We start from the raw sequence: 22,478 nt of genomic DNA, 5'->3' as shown, positions 1-22,478 counted from the left end.
GCTTATGGTAGAGATAGACGAGGATATATAGACCCTGTTCGGTGGTCTTTTCTACTTCCTCTCTCTCTCGAAACGAGTAAGCCTATGAAGAGTTCCTCTCGCTTTTTCTTGATTTTGTTTTCTCCTTGCTCTGATTATTTGATCTATCTGTGGAAAGGTCTAAGGGTGGTAGAGATGCACCGTTGGGTCCCTTTCTTCCAGTTCCTTGGTATGATGCCGCTGTTTCTGGGCTGAAAGCTAGGAGCGCGTGGCAAGACGCCGTTTATTCTCTTCTTTTGCTGCTCTTCCTGTGCAGATTTGGAAAGTGAAGGAATGAGCGTCCGATTCTTCTATTTCTCCATCTCCTTACTTCTAGGGAGCACTGTGGGCGCTGTTGTTGCGCCACTTGTGTTTGCGGAATTGTTAGGGAACAGTGCAATGGGATTGAATAACGGTGATAGTAAAACGCTGCTTGGCTCCCATTCATCTCGTTCACTGGACTCGGTCGGCGCCCTAGGCTAGCCAGCGAGCATAGCACCTCACGTGGCCTTTTCCATCTTTGCTTCCAGGTATTCTTGACCCCAAAGTCCTCTATGGCGGGGACGGGGTGAATCGTTTCATTCATTACATCGACGTAATCAAATCGTTAAAACCACTCATACGGGAAATCCATTGAAGCCGATACGCAACTTGCCGCGCGAGCCATCAGTCTGCTCGTCGGTCCACCTGGTTTTCCACGTCGACTCTGCCTCGCGGGCTTGCTTGAACGCGACGCGGCACTCTTCGGGTAACTCATCGAGGACGTCCTGTGAGATTGTCGATAGTCCGTTCGGACCCAGGTCGTTGACGTCGCCGTCCGGGCCTGGGATGCCGAGGTTGCTGATAGGTGGCGAGGCGAAGTAGATGTCTGTCACGAGACGGTTACGCGCGACGACGTCGGGCACCGGCTCGAAGAGGGATGGGTCTGTTGATGATGCTTGTCCGTTTGTTGTTGATTCGTCTGACTCGGGCTCGTCGGTGATTTGTTCCCATTTGACGTGGCTCGGCTGCATTATTCGAGGGTAGAACATCAGATTTGTGTGCGAGTCGTAGACGCCGCCGAGGGTGGTGCGGCGGTAGCTGGTCAGAGTGGAGTTGAACCGACTACAAGTATCAAATAGATCAGTATGTTGGTAGCAAGCTGTCGATGTTCTTTTCAATGCTTACCTTGCTTCTCGCGCATGCTCGATCTGCCAGTTCACAGTAGTAATGTTCGCCTTTCTCTTTCCTGGCGCGGGCTTTCCTGTCGTCAGGGGCACGCTAGGAGCGTTGTTGTGGTAGACTGAGCTGGCGCCATGCCATGCAACGTATTGGTTCTTGTTATATGGCTCCCCAGGCGGCGGAATCCTGTCAGTGGGATCGGCAAGCTGACCCTCGATGTCGCCTCGGTCTTTCGCGGCTTGCACGTAGTAGTCATCGGTGATCTTCTTGCCACCAATCACTATGCGGGCGCCAAACTCACGGAAGACGGAACGGGCAGTCACGACTCCTATGGCGCGACCCTTGTATGAATGAGGGATCAGGTCACGCGCGATGAGGTCCTTCTTCTCGTTCTCATCGATGATGATCTTGTGCAGCTGAAGATGCTTGGTGAAGAAGAGATAGCTGTCGCGAAAGCCAGTGCAACGAGCAGGCTCGGTGGAAAGCATGTACAGACGATCGCCGCGACCGAGAAGAGTGAAGACGCGCACGCGGTAATCACGACCTCCTTGCAGATGACCGTTCTTGTCGACCTTGGTCTCGCCTTCGGGGTCTTCAGGCAGAGCTACCTCGTCGTTGATGACATCCATCATGTTACCTTCCTTGTCGATCGGTACACGTGTTGCGTGTGATGGACCGCCCTTAAGTCTTCCCCTGAAGCCGCCTCGCCATCCGCCAGCTCCAGATGGTCGCCCTCGTCGCCTTCGCGGTGTGCCTGATTCCGAGGCGTCCTCGGTGCCAGGTTCCGGGGTAAAGTCGGGTCTGGGGTTTCGCGGTGGACGACCTCGTCCTCTTTTGCGCGGGATGCTCTGGATTACTGGTGGACTGCTGGGAGCTTCTTCTGGCGGATCCGCATCCGCGTCGTCGTCGCCGTCGTCGTCTGCCACGGGGGTGTGAGTGGGATCGTCTTGTTCTTCATCCTGCGCCGACGTTGCGCGCGTGGTGTCTGCCTCCCCATCCAGCATCTCCTCGTCAGACGCGACATGTTGGACATGTTTCACCGCAGGACTAGAGGTCCCTAGCATCTTCGCGTTAGTCGCGCGTGCACTGCTACTATAGTAGAGGTAAACAGAACTCACTAGTCGACAGGCGCAAAGATCGCACACGACCTCCTCGACTGCGGGGCATAATTGCCACTATAGTACTGTGATTCTCCTTGGTCGAGATCCTTTGCTTTTGCTCAATTTGCACTGTACTACGATGAATATACGATATGCAATAGTACTTTATGGCGTCGCATGGACGATATAATAATGTCCAGTAGCTGGAATCTTGACGCGGACAAGGGCTAAGCTTGCATTCGGATGTCGGCACATGATCGGGGCCTGTGCCCTAACAGCCTCCCGCTGCTGCCACTGCTAGGTACGGTGCCTACTTTACCTTACCCTGATCAAAACCTGGACTAATGAGGTGGTTCAAACAACCGAACCTAAGGTGTGAAACATGACAGTATCTTCCTTGCGTCGCATTCCTCATCAAACACGCCCCTGATACAGTACCTTGTATTACTCGGTAGTAGCATGCGCGAATTGACACAACCACCTGCTCCATCCTCCACTCTCACCGTCTATCGTTAAGTGCGGTACGAGGACTGTACTTCAGGTACAGCGCAGCACATGTGAGCATCTGACATCATACAGCATACTCTGGTGTGCAATCTCTTACCTCCGTCTGCTATGTACCTCTGTACACCAGACCAAGTACCTTACCTTGAGGTAGGCTCGGAATGTGCTGAATACCGAATACTGAATACGAGATGCAATGGGTTCATCCTGCTCTCGCGGTAGACATGTGTTTCAAACAATGGACAAAACATGAGCTCTCTCGTAGAAAAAGCACAGATGGTAATCCTAAGGAATGCATAGCTCCAGGCGCGATGATGCTTCGTATAAGGTAGTGTGCCGCATACCACAGCTGTAGTCAGTTGCCAAAGAGCATTATTCGACCTGCCGCAATCCCTTTGGATTCTGGACTCTTGATCATCTTGACCACGCATGTACAGTACAAATCCTTTGCACATGCAGCCACGTGAGCCACTGTCTCTTGCTAGCCTTCGTTATTGTGGTGTACAGAATGTCGCATGTGCCAAGTTCAAATCTGCGGACAATTACAATTCATCTGACGCGATATCACTTGCGCTCACACCCTGCCTAATCACTATCACCGGCTGCCTCGCCTCGCGTCACAATTACCTACCGTACTGTCCTGCAAAACCATGCCCATGTCCATGATGAAGTCGTCCAACGTCCCCTGTTGCGGTGACGCTCAGAGGGGTGACAATCGTCAGCAAATAATGTGGACTTTGACAGTGTCATTACTCAACTCGGAAATAACGCGCGAGAATCAGTACTGCTAGCCCGGGTCAGAAATTACATCAGGGCAGAAGCTTGCTGGAAGCGGCAAGCCTCATGAGCCTTTTGCAAACAACGACGTCGTCGGCCTCAACCCTTCACTTCCGACAGCCCAGCATCGATCCATCACCCGCAAAATCCATTTGCTGTTACCGTTATCCTGGCTGAGCAAAAATCATCTCCGACGGGCACTCTTGATCATCAAGAACACCCACCGCCCCGTCTCTCCACTAAACGAAGGTTGTCGCTACGCAGCAGACAGGATTCCATAAGACGACCTCGACCTTTGCATCTGGACAGGACCACCAAGTCCTCGAGCGCCCTTCCAACACTAAGTGGTTTCGCTGTAGGTTGGACTCCCGCCAAATTTGTGAGGTCTAGCTCGCGGCTCACGACGCCATCCTCCATCATGTCTTCGGCTCACAATGCCTCTCCTGCTGCTGACCTCTTGCGCCAGACCATGATTCACAAGTGAGTTGTCTCCGTTTCTCCTATTGCTTTGTCTGCTTGTCTTTTTCGCTGTCGCTGCATCTGTCATGCCTGGTGGTCTTCTTCTCTGTGACGCCACAAGCCCGCCTGCCCCGGGCGTTGCCTTTCTCCGCGCGACTGTTGCGAGAGCGTGGCGGCATCTTGCATTTTCTACTCCAAAGACATCAGCACAGAAAACACACTGGCCGGGTAGTCAATGGACTCCAACTCCAATGGCGCAGGCCAATTTATCTATCACCTACGTCTTGGCCTGGTCAGAAATTGAGGTTGGAAATTCATCGCCAAGCCGCAAGCATGCCATCACTATGCAGATGGCACTGACGGATCCTCATCGGGCCGAACAGGGCACCCGCGGGCGAATCGTTCACCTGAAATGATGCTGATGATGTGGGACTGCATCCACTTACCACCACGCTTTTATGGGGCAACCTTACAGATAGCACCAGATCGCTGTTGACCCATTTCTTGTTTATCTCACCCCATTGCGATATTGTTGTCTTGCCTATACTTTTCTTCAATGCCCGCCGCTGCGGCATTATTCTAGATACAAAAGTCAAAATGACGCAAGCTAATCCTGCCACCGTCCCTAGCACTCGAGCACACGACGGAGAAGAGTCTGATCATGTTGGCTCCGGCGCTTCTACTCCCCCTCCAGGGATCAGTACGCCCAACCCAGATCTGACCGACAAGCGTTTGCCTGGCATCACAAACAACACCTACTTTGCCCAGGTTTGTCACACCTCCGCCCAATTATTTTGATTGTGCAAAACCCCCTTCCTGTACTCCCCCCCCCCCCAGCCTTCTCCCATTCAAACATAATCTCCACGAACATCGCCGAGAGCTCCGTCCCAGGCTACCAAGGACACCGAGTCGAACTCGACACTTTTTTTTTCTCTGAATTCAAGAAATCTAAGAGAGCGTCCTCACGCCTCCAATCATACTCTCGCTGGACGCCGTGAACTCCCCTCCGGTCGAATTTGGGCAATCCAGGAGATACTATAACAGCTTGTCCGCGCTCTGTCTACGCCCCGGATCTTACCCCGCCGTTTCTATTGATTCCGTTGATTCACATGACGTCGAGCATCATGGATATGGCGCTTGTACGCTGCTTCCACGGCTTTTTATCTGAATTTGCACCCGGCCATTATTCCGTTATACGTTGTACAGCAGCACATACTGGTTCTGGCACTCACAGGCTGGCCCAGTCCGCCACGACGGACCACTCATTCACTGCACATGCCCCTCTATCCGCTGCCCCACACCGTCGTCGTGCACAACCTTGACCAAGAGAAAAAACACAATGAAGCTGACCTAGACCTGACCGCTGTACAGAACACACCACCTCATACGCCTCGTGCACTCTCGCAACACGAACCGAAAAAGGAGGAGCCTGTTGCTGCCAAGGAGGAAACCGCAGCACCCGGCGCAGCCCCGGTTGAGAAAGTAGAGAAAACCAGCCGGTCCAGCTCCGGATCAAACAACCCACCTGTCAGTGCGACCAAGGGCACGCTCTCGGTGAACATCGTCCAGGGTCGAGGACTAAGGCCGAGTACGGCCCCTTACGTTGTCTGCATCTACCAATTGAATGAAGACATTTCCGACGGTCCCGAGAGCGATGCAATGGACACCCGTCAAGACCAGGCTCCGGAGCAAGAGGAAGATCTGGCCAAGGGAGTTGCAATGCGGAGAATGGGCAGCGATTCGGGCAAACCAATGAATATCCCAGGCCTTCGAAGCAGACAGAGCAGTCAAACAGACATTGCAAAACTTCGTGGCACAGCAGAGCACCAGGTCACCGAGCCGGTGTGGAACCATGAGGCTGTTTTGTACGTCTGAATTTCTGATTGCTCGGCATTGGCCTATACTAACAATGTTTTCCCAGTGACGTCGTTGGTGACAACTCTGATCTTGACATCTCAGTCTACGACAAGAAGAACAACGAGGCTTTCCTCGGTCACATTCGCTTCAACCCCGTGTTAGAGAACTACGAGACTCCTCACGAGGCCTGGTTCAAGCTGAAGTCGACAGAGGGCGGGAAGGAGCTGGTCACCGGAGATATTAAGCTTAGAATCAGCTTCCAGAAGACGGACAAGAAGACCTTTGGTCCTGAAGATTTCGAGATCCTCAAACTGATTGGCAAAGGCACTTTCGGTCAGGTCTTCCAAGTCCGAAAGAAGGACACTCTTCGCATCTACGCAATGAAGGTGCTCTCCAAGAAGGTCATTATACAGAAGAAGGAGGTGCAACACACAATCGGCGAACGCAACATCCTAGTGCGGACTGCCACCGCCGAGTCTCTGTTCATCGTGGGCCTCAAGTTCTCATTCCAAACACCAGCAGATCTATACCTCGTCACAGACTACATGTCCGGCGGTGAGCTTTTCTGGCACTTGCAGCGTGAAGGCCGTTTCCAGGAGGAACGCGCCAAGTTCTACATTGCCGAACTCATCTTGGCTCTTCGTCATTTGCACCAGCACGACATTGTCTACCGTGACCTGAAGCCCGAAAACATCCTTCTCGACGCTAATGGACACATTGCACTGTGTGACTTTGGTCTATCCAAGGCGAACCTCTCACAAGGCGACACAACGAACACGTTCTGTGGCACAACAGAGTATCTGGCACCCGAAGTGCTGTTGGACGAGCAAGGTTACACCAAGATGGTCGACTTCTGGTCTCTCGGCGTGTTGGTGTTCGAGATGTGCTGTGGTTGGTCACCTTTCTACGCCGAGGACACCCAGCAGATGTATAAGAACATCGCCTTCGGCAAAGTACGATTCCCTCGGGACGCTTTATCAACAGAGGGCCGAAACTTCGTCAAGGGCCTACTGAATCGTAATCCGAACCATCGTCTGGGTGCAAAGGGTGATGCCGACGAGCTCATGGCTCATCCGTTCTTTGACGATGTCGATTGGGATGCTCTTGGCCGAAAGGACATCAAGCCTCCGTTCAAGCCCAAGCTCAAGGGTGAGCTAGACACGAGCAACTTCGATCCCGAATTCACCAATGCTCTAAATAACGGATCTGCTTCTTCGCTCAACGCGAGAGCAGCGGCGCTGGCCAGCGGTGTAAACCCTGCAAGCACCCCGCTTAGCCCCACGCTACAGACCGCGTTCAAGGGATTCACATTCGTCGACGAAAGCACACTAGACCGCCAATTCGGCAATGACATGGACCACTTGGGAGGAGGCCGACAAGACGAGGGAGGTGATGAGCTTAAGAAGGAGCGTACCAACAGCAAAGCCAGCACTGGTGAATCACAGGGACAGGAGCAACACGGCATCTTCAATGATGGTATGCTCGAGGATATATGAGTCAATCAAGCAGCTACACGTGTTGATTGAGAAGAGGTTTTTCATGAGAACATAAGAAGAAAGAAAGCCGGCATTGAATGATTTCGAATCTGCATTGAATAGTTCCTGGGCTGCCTACTGGATCGGGGAAATAGGTGGCGGTGTTGGTAATGTCCGCGAATTCGACACGCACAGGGTTGTGATAATTCGAGAGCCAAATGTATTGCTTGGTTTCGATTCGGTGCTACACTTCCAAGGGGGAAAGGAGCCCCAACGATGACATAAATGTCTTTAGCCAACAAAGTCCGAAATTCTGCTAGGTCCAGAATAAGAAAAAGAATATCTACACATAATTGCTGTCGCATATGAAACGGTGGTTTTTGGTCGGCAGAGACTGACTGACTGATGAGAGCGAGCAAATAGTACAAACGCAAGTGTTTATGTGTATGCAGACAATATATACATTTATGTCTCTACACAGAGCATTGTCGATATCAGAAGTTCTCGTTGCAATGTCCATTTATTTCTTCTATTTCTCTTACTTCTCTGTGCAGTGCTCTCTCTCTCTCTCTCTTCCGCCTCATCACATACAGATTCACCAACCCATTTTCCACGGTGTTCTCCCACCAGACACAGAACGGCCAAAGTCAACTCTCGCCCTGCAGGCTACGTCGAGTCGAGATCACGACGAGGACAAGGTACGGCGCCTTTCGACGATGAAGTGCACAACCTAGCGGACCTTCACCTGGATTTCTTGTCGGCTGTGTACGTTCTCGTACAATGACTTTGACTTTGCCGTAGAAGAGAAAAAAAGTCAGGCGCGCCGACGGAGACCCTGTCCGTTATAGGCTGAACACAATGATGGTCGAGATTTCATGAAGAAATGCTATGTGTTCGGGGCTCTGTGAGAAGTGATGGAATGTGGGACTTGATTGTGTCGTTTATGGTATTACATACAGTGTGTTTTCAGATACTGTTTGAATAATTGGTGCATGGTTACGTGAGGTAGGTAGGCAGATAGGCATTGCTGGAGAGAAGAGGGCAATGTGCTCAACTGCGGGTATACCCTTGGGCGTATTTTTAGGTCACAGGCAAAGAAGTGCAGGTCGGTGGATAATGCACATGTGATGTCACGTATATCTTGTCTCGTCCGACGCTGTATGGATCGAAGGGAGTGATTATTTCGCTGACTGACTGGCTGAATCCCTAGAAGTCCACAGCCAGCCAGCCAGTCATGCTATGTAACTACACATAGCCGCCATACTAAGGCATGAGGTTATACGCGCCAAAAGACAGACATATTCACGAATACACATCCCTGACCATATACACAAAACATGACGCAAAATGCCTATCCCGACGACACACAAAGTCACGCACGCAACAAGAACGAAAGCCATGCAGATACTCGAATCGAAAACCCATGTGCAGCGCGATCGACTCATGCCTGGCGATCAGCCATTCTTCTCCGTCCAGAGAAGTAGAGAGACAGACGGACTAGACTGCATGAAGTCGACGAATAAAGTCATAGAAGACTGAACGGCGAGGCGACCACGCAAAAGCGGCAGCAGCGGAGGCGGAACGTTCTCTATTATTCCTTGAGGTTTTCGCAGCCTTCTCTTGCCCCCCATTCCACTCGCTCGCTCGTAGCTATCTAGGTCAGTAAGTCGAGTATATATGGGGGTCTGAGGATTTGATCGGGTGGAAGTGTGTGCCATGACATCGAAATGGAGTGGAAGACAGAAGCAGTTAGGAGAGGATGGGAGAGAGACATTGGGAGGCTTCAGACGGGGTCAATTCATGGACTCTCCGGCAAGCTGTATACAGTAGGCAAGGTAGGTACACTTATGCCAACTATAAAGCTGAGGAGGCCTTAGGGCAATAAATCTTGGTGGGTGTGTTCGAACAGCAGTGAATGGGCAGAAGTCATGGGCTCTCATGGGTATCGATGCGAAACCACAAAAATCCTTATCATCATTGTACTTTGTCCAATGTGAGCAACATATTGGGTGATTGAGGATTGTTTCTCAATCTGGTCAACTTCATACATTCCGAAGATGGAAGCAGGGACGCATGCTCATCGAAAAGCTGCGGTTTGTAAAGTAAAGCAAGGGGAAGTGAGGTGGCGAGGCTGAACTCGACTCGATCGCAAGATCTTATTAGGCCGATGCTGCATCGACGCCTTTCTTGAAGTGTACGCTAGAACTGCCATAGCCTTAGCCTTAACCGAAGTATACTGTTTGGTGCTATAACAGGTGTTTCAAAACTACAGCTGTCGGGTATACAGACATGATGTCTGCAGTCATCTTTCATTAACAGATACCAACTGCTGCTATGAGGCAAAACCAAGGCAAATGCAAGGTATGCAATGAATGAATGAAAGCACGACGAAAGATCGCAGAACAATAGACTTCACGGGATCGGCGGGTTCCCCACACTATCGAAGCAGTCTATCCGGTTCATGGGGCTCACTAGCGCTCAGACTATGACGAACATTGGGAAATCAGCCCGGCTTGCTTGCTTTAGCCAGGGCCAAAGAGGAGTGGAGGAGTCGAGTCGCGCGCGCGCATCACCTCAGCTGGCGAAACCGCTGTAGCTTGTTCTTCCCTCTCCTCTTAACTCACACTCTTCCATCATCATCATCATCATCATCATCATCATCATCATCATTCTTCCCCATTGAACGCGTCGCGTACCTGCTCAGAACTTCTCCCATCAATCGCCTCGGCTCTGCGATCATACTAGACCCTTTTGACGCTTATTCCGATCATCCCACCCTACGCAACCAAGAAACGCGCCAGAGAGATAGAGAGAGAGAGATATATATAGCTCCTTTTCGCGACAATGGCTGACAAGGACATTCAAAAGGGCGACGACGGTTAGTTGACTCCAATCATCGCATGTTGTGCCAGATAGTCTAGATATAGATTCTGATATCGTGATAGTCTCCTGGCAATGGTCTGGCAGCCGTCCAGGCGGTAAAGTCGCCGAGATAGCCAAGGAGGGCGACCTCGAAATCGAGACCAAGAAGGGAAACACGGTCAAGAAGAACGCGGATCCAGAGGACCCTGCTGTTAAGATCTCACGATCCGGAAACGATGTTGTCAAGCGTATGCACGAGGTGAGTCTTGTTGTTTCCTACCTCGCCATTTCCTCCATGGCAAGCAGCACATTCGAGAGGACAATCGCATGCTGACCACTACGATCTAGATCGACAAGGAGGGCGACGGCGACAAGCACAAGGAAGCTGCAGCAGAGGAGAAGAAGGTTGATGGTGAGAAAGCCGACAAGGGCGATAAAGAGGACAAGAAGGAAGACAAGAAGGTCGACGAGAAAGATGACAAGGCAGCAACCAAGAACGGCGACTCCAAGGAGGAAAAGAATGGTGACGAAAAGGAAGAGGACAAGGCAGAGGACAAAGACGAGGACGAGGATGAGGACGAGAACGAGGACGAAGCCAAGACGGGAGACAAGCGCGAAGCCGAGGGCGCCGACGCCGAGGAAGAGCCCTCTTTCAAAAAACAAAAGACGGATGAGAAGGACGAAGGAGAAGCCGAGGAGGGAGGCGAAAAGAAGAAACGAGGTCGTCCAAGCAAGGCCAATGGCTCATCATCGACAGCCTCGAAGCCCAAGAAGGAGCCGAAGCCTGCTGCCACCGAGAGTGGTGAGCCCAGACGTTCAAGCAGGAACAAGTCGTAGGCGATTGTGACCGGACCATCGAAATAAGCCATTCAATTACGTGGAGATCACATGTCTGTAAGGTACCGTCAAATTGTGGTAATTTGTGTCCAGAAGGATTGCGTAGAGTAAATCGGCCCATTGATCAGAAGAGTGAATAGCAATCGCAATAGGAGTGGCGAACGCTTCTCCATGCTGCACATGTTCATGTTCAAGGAACCTTCACGAGGCAAAGAACAAACAGCTGACATCCACGCTGTACCCACAGTCGCACCCGGTAAGTAGCAGATGGAAGAAGGTCTCATACAGAAGTGGAGATCAGTAATAGTCGATGATGTTGATACACGATTATGATACATGAATACGATCGGCGGGGACTACGACCTTTTGTAGTTGGTCCACGGCCGTCGAGATCGTAAACATAAAGCTAGCTCGACAAGGATCGAGTGCTCAAGGCGATGCAATACCGTCCAGATCGCTAGTTGACAAGATCGGATTACGATGGACTTGTGGCTAGCAGAGTACGATATCGCACACTTTATGTCTCCTCCAATAAAGATTGCCGGCCAAAAGCAAAGGCAGATCACGACTGAGCTCTCACTCGGGCCTGGATGTCTGCGAGCATGGCCTCTTTCTTGGCTTTCATGTGGGCTTTACGGTGTTCCCAGTAGAAGTAAGAGATGGGTGGTACGGTGAATAGTGCAGTAGCCATGATCATGACATAGAAACCGGCACTTCGTCCTCCTCGCGGACCAGGTGTGCGCTGTTTGACTCTGTTTGGGACCGGGATGGACTGTGTCTGGGAACTTGCCACAGCTCTCTCTGTTGCCGGACCGACCGGAGGACCAGTGTTCGGAGCGCCTTGTGCGTAGAAACGACGGGCTCCGAAACGTGACAGCGAAGAGTCGGACGATCGCTCGAGGAGGCGAGCCATGTGTGATGAAGGCGAGGAGAAGGTCGGGGCGTTGCGCCGCATGGCGCCGAACATGATGCTTCACTTGTCTTCTGGGATGAATTGTGCCAGGTCTTAAGGGTGGAGATAAGCGTGGTAAGGAATGCAAGTTTGGGTGTATAAATCGACGGATATCATACCTCTTGCCTACCATACTGTACATGATACAATTTCCTTAGACCGAGCGCTTGTCTTCGCTCTTGCTTCACACTTCGTACTGCACGCTGCTCTTGCCATTTAGAGAAGCGGCTCGGCCCGCACCCGGCTGCTGGAAGGTCTTGGCATGTCACTTCCTTCCCTTCCCAAGGCGAGGCACCTACGCAATAGTGCGACCAAGAGGAAGGTGCAGTTGATTGCGATCGCAACTGCGCAGGCTCCCACTCTTTCTTTCGCTACAGAGGGAAAATAAAGTCTCCTTCTCGCCTCGACGACATCTTCACATACGCTGTGCATCACTATAATCCTCTAAATCCGGTCCCTTCTGTCAAGTGTGTGTGAGAGGAGATCTGCCAACCCTCTTCCTGTCGGTCCGAACATTCTTGACGGATTGTCTTGTCGTCGCCTTGGAGAACGAGTTGTGCTGACACTTCAACATTACGAGCGAGCTCTAGGTCGTCTTGACTGCAAGGTTGCCGACTACCTGACTGCCGCTTTGGAGTGTGAGAGAGGGAAATAAGAAGACAGCCGGTGTCCAAGATGAGCCACAGTTCAGCAGATGAGGGGGAGGTAATGGACTATGGAAGCGAGAAGGCAACTAAGACGCGACCATTCGCCAGAGATACCGCCGTTGACCGCAAAAGCAGACCTCGATCGCCGCTGTCGAGTTCTCCCAGATCTGTGAATCTGCAGCTTGATGGTACCTCCGACGCCCTAGACTACGGTCCAGATCACGATCAACCGCGAAACCGAAGCCATCGACCTCAGCCATCCCACGGCCAGAAACGTCGCTATGAAGCCGATTCACACCATTCTAGACACGACGACGACCACAGGCGCCCCCAAGTACGATATGAGCCAGACGATGAATCGAGGGATCGCCGCCGCAATGATCGCTCAGGCTGGGATGCCCATGGCCGCTCTGCTCGATCAGGTAGGCATGATGATAGAGGGCCACCTGGCAAGAGACATCAGTCCGAGAGACACAGGACTCGAAGCAGGTCCCCTCACCGCCACAGAGTACAAGGAGAATACCCACATCGTGAGCGAGCATCTGACTACGCCTCAGAAAGCCGCCACTCAAGCGCTCGTGCCTCCGCGATCGCTTCTCATGGACATGGTGCGGCTGAGCAGAATGCTACTCCCTCCAAACAGGCTGAGGATATTGAGGTCGAGCCTACAATTGTGGACGAGGCACAGCTTATTGAGGAACGCAGGAAGCGTCGTGAAGCTCTGCGTGCGAAACACCGCGCACAGGGCACTCCTCTATTACAACAGGCCCTTGAATCGAGCGCTGCTTCTCAATCTGGCACTCCCCAAGCTGCTACAGCAAGAGATTCTGAAACTTCTGGTAAGGATGATCTTTACTCTTCTTCGTTTATGTCACATTCACCCCTTGCCGTCTGCCAGGCAGTTTCCCTCCTCACTAGCGATGACAATCACATTCCCTCCACTTTGTCTGCTGATACGCTATAGATGCGGCATCTATGAACACGTCGACATCTACATCACTGCCAGGTTCGCCTATTTCAATTGCCTCTCCTTCTGCGACTATTTCTCTTTCGAAGGATGAGGACCTCATGCGTCCTGGGCAGCCTTCTCCTACTACGCAGAGTGCTGCGGACGAGTCGTTTGCTGCTGATTACGACCCAAACATGGATATGCAGGATGTACGCGCTCGTGAGCAGCGTGCGACCAGAGAGGCTGGCACTGCTGACTCCAATGGACTCGACAATACTCAACACGCCGCTGACCAGCCAGCTGCGCCGGAGCCTCGGTCTGCGACCAGAGCGCTTAAAGAGTTTGACATGTTCGCCGATGACGACGAAGACGACGACATGTTTGGCCCCGGACCAGAAGCAGGACACAAGAAGGAGGATGGCACGCAGGCTGTTCGCATTCCCGAAGCCAAGCAGCTTGATAGAAGCCTCCTGGACGACTGGGATGACCCCGAAGGTTACTATCGAATCATACTGGGTGAACTGCTTGATGGACGCTATCATGTACAGACCAACCTGGGAAAGGGTGTCTTCTCTGCAGTCGTGCGTGCCCACGATACCAAGACGGACCGCCTGGTTGCTATCAAGGTTATCAGAAAGCAAGAATCCATGTAAGCCCCCCCTCCCCCCTCTTTAATGCCCTGTGTGCAACGATCGTTCAGGACTGACTATGTAACGACAGGTACAAAGCCGGTATGAAGGAAATCGAGACCTTGCAAACCCTTGCCGAAGCAGACCCAGAGGATAAACGACACCTTATAAGGCTGGAACGGCATTTTGAGCACAAGGGTCATCTCTGCATGGTGTTTGAGAATCTCAGCATCAATTTGAGAGAAGTCCTCAAGAAGTTTGGCCGCGATGTCGGCATCAACATCAAAGCGGTCCGATCATATGCTCAGCAGATGTTTTTGGGCTTGAGTCTACTCAGGAGATGCGAGATCTTACATGCCGATCTGAAGCCTGACAATGTTCTTGTCAACGAGAACAGAAGTCGACTGAAGATTGCTGATCTAGGCTCAGCAGTGTCGGCCAGCGACAACGAAGTGACCGATGTGTTGGTCTCACGATTCTACCGCGCTCCTGAAATCATACTTGGAATCAGACATGACTATGCCATCGACATGTGGAGCATCGGCTGTACGCTATTTGAACTGTATACAGGTAAAATCTGCTTTACAGGTCCGACAAATAATCAGATGCTCAGGGCTATGATGGAGTGCAGAGGTAGGATCCCGAACCGCATGCTGAAAAAGGCAGAGTTCTGGGCCCAGCACTTCACTCGTGATGGCACCTTCATGAGCCACGAAATCGATACCGTTACACGCAAGGAGGTGGTACGTCCCCAGAGCATTATACGACCCACGCCATCTAAGGAATTGAAATCACGGCTGTTTAGCAACGCCAAGGGTCTCAGTCCGGCCGACGCCAAAGAATTGGACCTTTTCGCTGACCTGTTGGACAAATGCCTTGCTATCGATCCTGCTAAAAGAATTACGCCCAACGATGCTCTAAAGCATGGCTTCATAATGCGCCCAGTCCCGCAGGGTCCGCAGGGGAGATGAAAGCCGATATTTAATGACAACTTTGTCTCGGTGTGTTCAAGCTAGCCATTATTGTGGCTCGCGATATGTTCGTAGAAGACTTACAAATGAAAGTGGATCGAATAGATATAATGTGATCAAAGTTTAAGTACTTCCAACGACATACAAATGAAGTGAATGGTTCGTTGAAGGGCGATTGAGAATAATGCTTATACGATTTCAGGACAGGTGGCACCTGCTCCTGATTAATGTGCTGCCAACGCTCACCGTATGTTGATGCTCCTTGGACCAAATGAAACGGCGACGTTATCATGGTTCAGACGGTTTCTGTGCAACAGGCTCCTTGAACAAGTTTTCCAATGCAGCAGGGATGTGCAGTGGGAGGATCGTCAATATCTATGTCTAGCTATCGTGTCATCAAGCGCTTTGCTTTGTCTCTCTAGGGAGGTAAGGTATGTAGATGTTTTCGTGTTCCAACGCTCGGTAGATGTACGTGCACCTCTAAGCCTCAAGAAACGTAACTATCTACAAACCTCCATGCAGGCAGGCAACCAGGGTGCTTGACTACACATGCAGGGAGGCAGGTCTGCATGCACGCAGACGGTTTCTTATGTGCTTGCCTTGAATTCAGGTTACTTGTGAGTCTGGATATGTGACGCGCATATGATGACACGGCCTCACCAACGGGATTTGCCACGAGCGTCTGCTTCTTGCACTTGTGTGCAAGAGCAAATGCGGAAATCATGTACACAGCCAACACTGGCAGGAGATGTACATCTACGGATTTACCTCCATGGCCACCAGATGTTGTCGAAACGAACGCCCCATGCCTGACTTCAAGTACCGTACTTACTGTGCAACGACCGAGGCGCTTGCAATCGATAGCGCGGGCTATGCCTGGAACCACTTTGTCGGAGGTCCTTGCTCATCATCGGGAGGTCGTTTCACATCTGCTTGTCATCCCTCTTGACAACACCGTGATCAACGGTCTGATATTCGTGGGACAACCTTTAGCGAAGCGATGTTGGATACGCGAGTACAGTGGTGCTTCAGAGGTTGATCTTTACTCCTTGGAGATGAGCATATTTCAGAGGATTGATAAGGCAAGGTAGCTTTACGCGTGAAACAATTTTTCTCATTGAATCATTCTATTGGCTGTGATATTGCCTACACGCTGAGAGAACAGGTGATGAACCACTATTGCTATTTTCGATATAAAATATTGTAACTGGCAACAGATACTGGTCAAAGTCAGCTACGGCGAGGGCGCCGAGCAGATCCCCATAAAGCCTTGGCTGCCAGGCAAGAAAGCCGTTCCCACGGAGCGATCCTTCTCATGATAATCTGCATGCACCTATGCAAGCGTGCGTGCTAGGTCATGTCCAGCTGAGGGTCCAAGGTGCAATGGCCGCCAGCTTCCTAGCAGATGCATACTGGGGCCGTGTCACTGTGTACGATCTTTGATATACTAACAAGCGAAGCAGGGGGGACGGTGTGGTTGCGAGTGCAAGCAATACTCCAATTCGGTACGAAATACGATACAAACAGGGGGGTTCGTATGTTGATCACTAAAAAAGGATGCAATACCGGTCCAAGAGCATAATTAGGAACGGCTCTACCGCCCACTATTCATGCTTCCTCACTAGTGCGGAACACTTTTTCAACGTCAATTCCACAGTTTTCTTCGTTCCTTCGATGGACTCTCTGGTCTGACCACATCGGCTCTCAAGCGATCCGAGGAGGTTCGTGAGGATCCCCGTTGGAGGGGCCCTTCTAAAATTCTACCGCCATGACCCGAGTGGATCACCAACAAATGAGTACGATTTAGAGGACTAGTCGAGTGTCAAAAGGGCCGTTCAGATCATCACAATCAAGCCACGACCACAGGCCAACTCAGCCATCTGCAGAGGAGTGCATCTCGCAGTCATGCTTATCGACCAGAAGGCTTGTGTACCTTCAGGTAATGTGCTTTAGCGTTCCCGCTGCCGTACCACTACATGCATAATACATTACGCATGGTTGGAAGCCTTTTTCTCACAGAAGAAACCACCTGTCACTCGCAGCGGATGACGCGGAGCCAATTAGGTTCACAGTAACGCGTGTTTAAATTGTCAGGAGCTTACCATTCTTGGTAGAGCTCCATCGTGATAGTGGGGAGTGAACGAAGGCAGCAGAAAACGTTCGCAGAAAAGGCGGCAGGCCATGCTACCACCAACATGCTTGACCCATCGAGTCAGCCTTCATGGTCTGGAAGCGCCCCCTATCCGCTCCCCTGCAACTCTGATGCAATACTCTAATTCGGCACTCGTGGGGTGGACGATCACGCACCTAGGAAGAAAAAGTAAAGCAGTAAATTATTAGACTTCCACGCCTTGCACGGCAGCGGTGGGAGCGGAGAGGTACGTCGCGAACGATGCAGACGCGTGATTCACCAACTGTCTTGAAGTCACACACACACCTATCCCTGTCCAAGATAGCGGAGTCATAATTTGCTCGCTGTGTGTGGCGAGCAGCTTTTCGCATAGTGGCGAAGGACCAATTACTCGCCCTATGGTGATGCGACGTGCGCAGCATTTCCACATATTGGCGGTGCGGAAGACTAGACTGGAATCTTGCGGCACCTGACTACTCACAATTTTTCAGTCGGTAGGTAGCAATCTCCCAGTCTCCCATAATAAGCAAGGTTCCAGCAAACTCAGAGATCCGTGAGAGAAGCCGGTCGTGCTCCCATGGCACACAGCCAGCCGCTGGGCGAATGTCAGTGCGCGCCACCACTGCTTTGTGTAAGCCTTGCACAGAAGCCAGATCGCCATCCCAGGCCTACAGTGCTTGTACTGCAGCAGATCTGCATGGCCATGTGTCATAGTCAGTCCCGCCCATCGTGAGGTACGGTCGGCATGGTCGAAGTCTGCACTATCACTTTTCGGGCCACTTGCATGTCGAGACGGGCGCCTACGCGTAAAGTTCACACGTATCGTACCATCGCATTTGCTCAGCCTCTGCAACCGGTCATGGTGCAACACCGAAATCGACGCTCTTGCAGGGCATCGTACCCGCCAACGCACAACGGATACTCTGGAAAAAAGCTTTCTGGGACACGAGTACAGTGGTCAGACGCCTTCAACCCTGATATGAACATACAGTATGCCGTACTCGAGCATCCAAACATCGGGAGTCACTAAAGTAGCCATTCGAGGTAGTGTGATGTACCAAAGGATGCCTTCGTGAATGCAACAACATACATACGAATGCAATCCTTCTCTTTGTACACTTTTGTGCAGCCTGCAATGTTTTTATTATGCAAGTCATACGTATGCAAGCGTTCGAAGACAGACGAGGCGTGGCATGGCTCAGCAGATTCGAAACACCGCCTGCATTGTAGAGGGTGCATGGCCGTCACTAATACGCTGAAGCACATTTCCACATGGAAACTTCCTGCCATTTCGTTACTTGACTCCACAGCTGCACGGCACGACGCCATACCGTTCGTCGTCGCATGCGAAGGGATGCTGACGCCGAGTGGGTGACTTCGGCGGCTTTGTCGATCTCACTTGGACCATCGCCTCGATCCATAGCCAATAGATGGATGCGGGAATGTGATAAAAGCCGCCACACCACTTTCAGAGCACCCGATACGCCAGAGGCGACGGTGCGCTTATGCCTGCTTCTGACCGTCCCACTCCTGCAACTTAAACGGCTGAGAAAATAGGGACACGTTACGCCACGAAACGATTCGCGGTGCGCTAGGTGCAAGCGTAGGCGTGGCGACAAGCATCGGATGGCACTAGTGGCCCAGAGGCAGCGCGGCGCCAGGGACATGACTGGATTTTGCCATGTGTTGTCTTGCCCCAAAAGCCTGTGGGCCACAGCACTATATGCAACACGTCTCTGATTAGAACCATATCTACATTGCATATCCTTATCCGGTCACCCCTGCTAACCACCTCGTTTATCCAAGAGACTATATCCTTTCTTTTACGCCCACTCCCATAGGATCTCGATCAGCAAGCTCACTACCAAACTTCTTTAATCGATCTATCTTTTTAATACTCCAAAGTTGCCACTACAACCTGTGCAAGGTCTCAACTACTCGATTGTTTTTTGAGTAATACATTGCACTTCAAAGGAATCCTGTAACACGAGAACAATTCCAATTGCTTTCTGTTATTTCTTTTCAGGGAGCATTGGGTCGGTCACATCTGAAAGCTTTGATTAGTCTGCGATATGTACCCTACCCCCCTGGATCTCCCCTATGTTCAGCCACATCATCGCCACCTGATGCTCGCATCGGTCAAGTTCTCCAAGGACTTGTGCAACTAGTGGAAGTCCTAGGCATTGGAGCATATGGTGTCGTCTATCGCGCTGTCCATGTGCATGACCCTCGTCTCCAATTCGCCGTCAAGGCACTGAACAAAGTTGGCCTTGAACCCAGGCAACGAGCTTTCCAGCAGCGCGAGATTCAACTGCACCATCAAGTCAGCGAACACCCTAACGTGGTTTCCATGTACGAGATCATTGAAACTCCCGACTGCACATTTGTAGTTCTGGAGTACTGCCCCGGAGGTGATCTTTTTTCCAGGATTACTGATCAGGCTTTTTACGTGGGTCGCGAGTCACTTATCAAGAATGCTTTCCTACAAATGCTTGATGCAGTAGCTTATTGTCATTCGATTGGTGTCTACCACCGAGACTTGAAGCCGGAAAACATCCTCGTTGCCGACGATGGTTTGACCTTGAAGTTGGCCGACTTTGGACTTGCCACCCAGGATCACCTTTCACCAGACTTCGGTTGTGGATCTACCTTCTACATGTCCCCGGAGTGCCAACAGGTCAACCCAAGGGCCGGCTCATGTTATGCATCTGCTCCCAATGACGTCTGGTCCCTGGGTGTGATTCTTGTCAATCTTACTTTCGGCCGCAACCCTTGGAAGCGGGCTTCCATGGAGGATTCTACCTTCCGCGCCTACATGAAGGACAGGAACTTCTTGAAGACAATCCTACCCTTGTCCGATGAACTGGACTGTATTCTCAGACGTGTCTTTGACTGCAACCCCTCCCAGCGCATGACGCTTCCCGAGTTGAAGCGTGCAATCATGTTCTGCCCCGGGTTCACTTCCACTTCTGAGGGTACCAGCTCGCAGTATGCATCTCCTTCCTCTCAGCCTACCATGATCAACTCGGTGGGAACTATGACTCCACCTTACAGCCCCGTGTATGCTGCACAGGACCATGTACAGGATGTTGACATTCCGTTCACTCAATTGCCTCCTGCAGTGCACGCGAGGCTTCACACTCCTCCTCCAAGCCCTCACACAATGTCACAGAGCTTCCTGTCCGCTCAGGCTTCGTGTTACAACGGACCTGCATCATACAGCTCTGCTTTCTCAACTTGCTACGAGCAACTGATGGCTCCCTTTGGCTGCCACAGACCCACGTTGGTCTGTCCCGCTTAAAAGGGTGCCTCGCCATATTGGCAATAATTCGCTTCATCTATACATATTTTACCAACGACACTAGTCACAAAAGGATTCCTCGAAGAAGAGGAAGTCAAGGGAAGTTGGGGGCGGGGGAGATTTTTTTTTACGAATTAATGCCGGTCACGTCTTCCTTTCACAGTTCAGACCGCTTTACTTGAATCCTTGGACATTCATCTCTCCCAGAAACAACCAAGCATTCGACAGTGGGGGGAGTTTTTTGTTTGTTTCAAATCGCAATATACCCTTTGAGAAGACGATATGAAAACTTCACAGCGACTTTTTACCAAAAATGTACATACATAGATTCACACGATAGAGACAGAACAAAAACAACTAACATCTATCCGATCCAAAAAAAACATTTTCCACACTTTTTCTCTAAATGACTATATTGATTTCCTTACTGGTTACAAGACAACAATATCCCTACACAATATTTCTATGTCACGCGACTCAGAATGTGAACCACCATGTCTCCAAAAGCACAACCAACTGATTCGTTTTACGAGAGTGAAGACAAAAATTCCCATACAAATTATGGAAATTTTGCCAGTAAATCCGTTTTGCCATATTGAAACAACCCATTCAGAAACACTTCGCCTGGGAGAGTCCAAACTCCACTTTTAGTAGAACGCTTAGGCAACCCCCCTGTGCCCTTGTTCTTCTGAATCCGCCGATCTAACACTAGGGCCATGAAGCAAGGGATTCGGTTCGCTACGGGTCTGTGCTATGAGATACACATGCTCGTGCTCATATGTACCCCATAGCGATCACTCAAGGAAAGGGAGATTAACGGTCTTTGCTCTTTTAGTGAGCAGGCGCATCGCTCGCACGCACCCTTCGAGGGACTCTACTGTAGCAGCAAGCAAGTATTATTGTGTCATTGCCTTGTGGTTGCTTCGGGACGCAGTAATCTAGACAGACTACTCTACACAACCTTTGCGAGTGCAACACGACGCAAATCAGATTAGAAACATAGAATATTAGAACCGTTGTGTTATGCCTGCGCTTCCTTACTGTGGGTCCCTGCCCATTCGTTCCTTTGTCCGACCGTTGGGTTTACAACTGAAGAAAACGTGCTTTTCGACCGCAAATGCCCGAGCGTGCTTGGACGCATTAGCAAAATAAGGATCACTTGCAGCTTATCTTGCGCTTCTAACTCCCATGTTGCCAAAACTCTCTTTCGCATTCCATCCCTCGTTCCCGCCGTGTGGTAGTTTGTCTCTTAGGCACTTGGTTACACTTGAGTTTAATAGAGGAGAATAGTGGGGATCGCGGTCGTTGTTCATTGTGTGTTTCGCTCATAGGAAGAGGCGGTGTGTCCGCTAGCTAGCCTTCTGGGACAAGAAAGAGTCAGTGTTGGATCTATAATGTGCCTTGTCGATCACTTTCCTCCCATATTATGCCAGGCTGATCGGGCTGGGGGTGTGGTGGACGGTGTTGCTTGATTGCTTCGCTTGGCTGGCCTGGGTAAAAGCATCTACTTCTCGTCTTTTGCTTTTTTCCTCTTGACTAAGTCCCTCGTGATGCGACGGTCCGTGGGATTGCGAGCAGTGTGCAGCATTAGTTAATTCATGACTCGGACTCTGTGTAGGATGGTCAGGGGAGAGCGGTGAGCGGTAATACTGTGTAGCAATGCACAAATTGCCCATCAAGCCGGCTGGCGCTTGGGCGTCCCGGGTTCCGACTGGCCCTACCATTCACGCACATCGAAGGGCAAGCTTTGAGGCGTAAGACCGGTTAGCATCATGACATGAGTCCATGGTGGAGTCGCCGTTATTGTGATTGTTCGGTGACGGCCATGTCTCAGCCAACGGCGGCGCG

At 51.2% G+C, this 22,478-nt stretch overlaps 5 protein-coding genes across 7 annotated transcripts; 3 read left to right on the top strand and 2 right to left on the bottom strand.

Annotated features, from left to right (window-relative positions):
• Positions 1 to 635: 635 nt before the first annotated feature.
• Positions 636 to 2,346, bottom strand: AAFC00_005906 (uncharacterized protein; the record flags this gene model as incomplete). Of its 2 annotated transcripts, XM_069345766.1 has the most annotated exons (3): positions 636 to 1,122; positions 1,186 to 2,236; positions 2,298 to 2,346. In XM_069345766.1, the coding sequence occupies 3 exons, from the start codon at positions 2,344 to 2,346 to the stop codon at positions 636 to 638; spliced, it is 1,587 nt and encodes a 528-aa protein (XP_069197968.1). The 2 variants fall into 2 exon arrangements, with proteins under 2 accessions (XP_069197968.1, XP_069197969.1); XM_069345767.1 differs by lacking the exon at positions 2,298 to 2,346 and having other exon boundaries at positions 1,186 to 2,243.
• Positions 2,347 to 3,978: 1,632 nt separating this feature from the next.
• On the top strand, positions 3,979 to 7,372 carry AAFC00_005905 (uncharacterized protein; the record flags this gene model as incomplete). 2 transcript variants are annotated; one of them, XM_069345764.1, is made up of 4 exons in its annotated part: positions 3,979 to 4,040; positions 4,649 to 4,787; positions 5,391 to 5,884; positions 5,941 to 7,372. In XM_069345764.1, the coding sequence occupies 4 exons, from the start codon at positions 3,979 to 3,981 to the stop codon at positions 7,370 to 7,372; spliced, it is 2,127 nt and encodes a 708-aa protein (XP_069197966.1). The 2 variants fall into 2 exon arrangements, with proteins under 2 accessions (XP_069197966.1, XP_069197967.1); XM_069345765.1 differs by lacking the exon at positions 3,979 to 4,040 and having other exon boundaries at positions 4,617 to 4,787.
• A 2,823-nt stretch (positions 7,373 to 10,195) lies between these two features.
• AAFC00_005904 (uncharacterized protein) lies at positions 10,196 to 11,050 on the top strand (the record flags this gene model as incomplete). The annotated part of the gene is made up of 3 exons (XM_069345763.1): positions 10,196 to 10,229; positions 10,297 to 10,472; positions 10,562 to 11,050. 3 exons carry the CDS (start codon positions 10,196 to 10,198, stop codon positions 11,048 to 11,050), a joined length of 699 nt encoding a protein of 232 aa, XP_069197965.1.
• A 562-nt stretch (positions 11,051 to 11,612) lies between these two features.
• On the bottom strand, positions 11,613 to 12,017 carry AAFC00_005903 (uncharacterized protein; the record flags this gene model as incomplete). The annotated part of the gene is made up of 1 exon (XM_069345762.1): positions 11,613 to 12,017. One exon carries the CDS (start codon positions 12,015 to 12,017, stop codon positions 11,613 to 11,615), a length of 405 nt encoding a protein of 134 aa, XP_069197964.1.
• Positions 12,018 to 12,677: 660 nt separating this feature from the next.
• Positions 12,678 to 15,198, top strand: AAFC00_005902 (uncharacterized protein; the record flags this gene model as incomplete). Its single annotated transcript, XM_069348280.1, has 3 exons — positions 12,678 to 13,488; positions 13,614 to 14,247; positions 14,319 to 15,198. 3 exons carry the CDS (start codon positions 12,678 to 12,680, stop codon positions 15,196 to 15,198), a joined length of 2,325 nt encoding a protein of 774 aa, XP_069197963.1.
• Between the last annotated feature and the right edge of the window lie 7,280 nt (positions 15,199 to 22,478).

Source organism: Neodothiora populina (assembly GCF_041146345.1).
Source record: "Neodothiora populina strain CPC 39397 chromosome Unknown canker_contig_6, whole genome shotgun sequence".
NCBI classification, from domain to species: domain Eukaryota; kingdom Fungi; phylum Ascomycota; class Dothideomycetes; order Dothideales; family Dothioraceae; genus Neodothiora; species Neodothiora populina.
The sequence above is the reverse complement of the archived record's forward strand: the minus strand, read 5'-3'. Positions and strand labels throughout refer to the sequence as shown.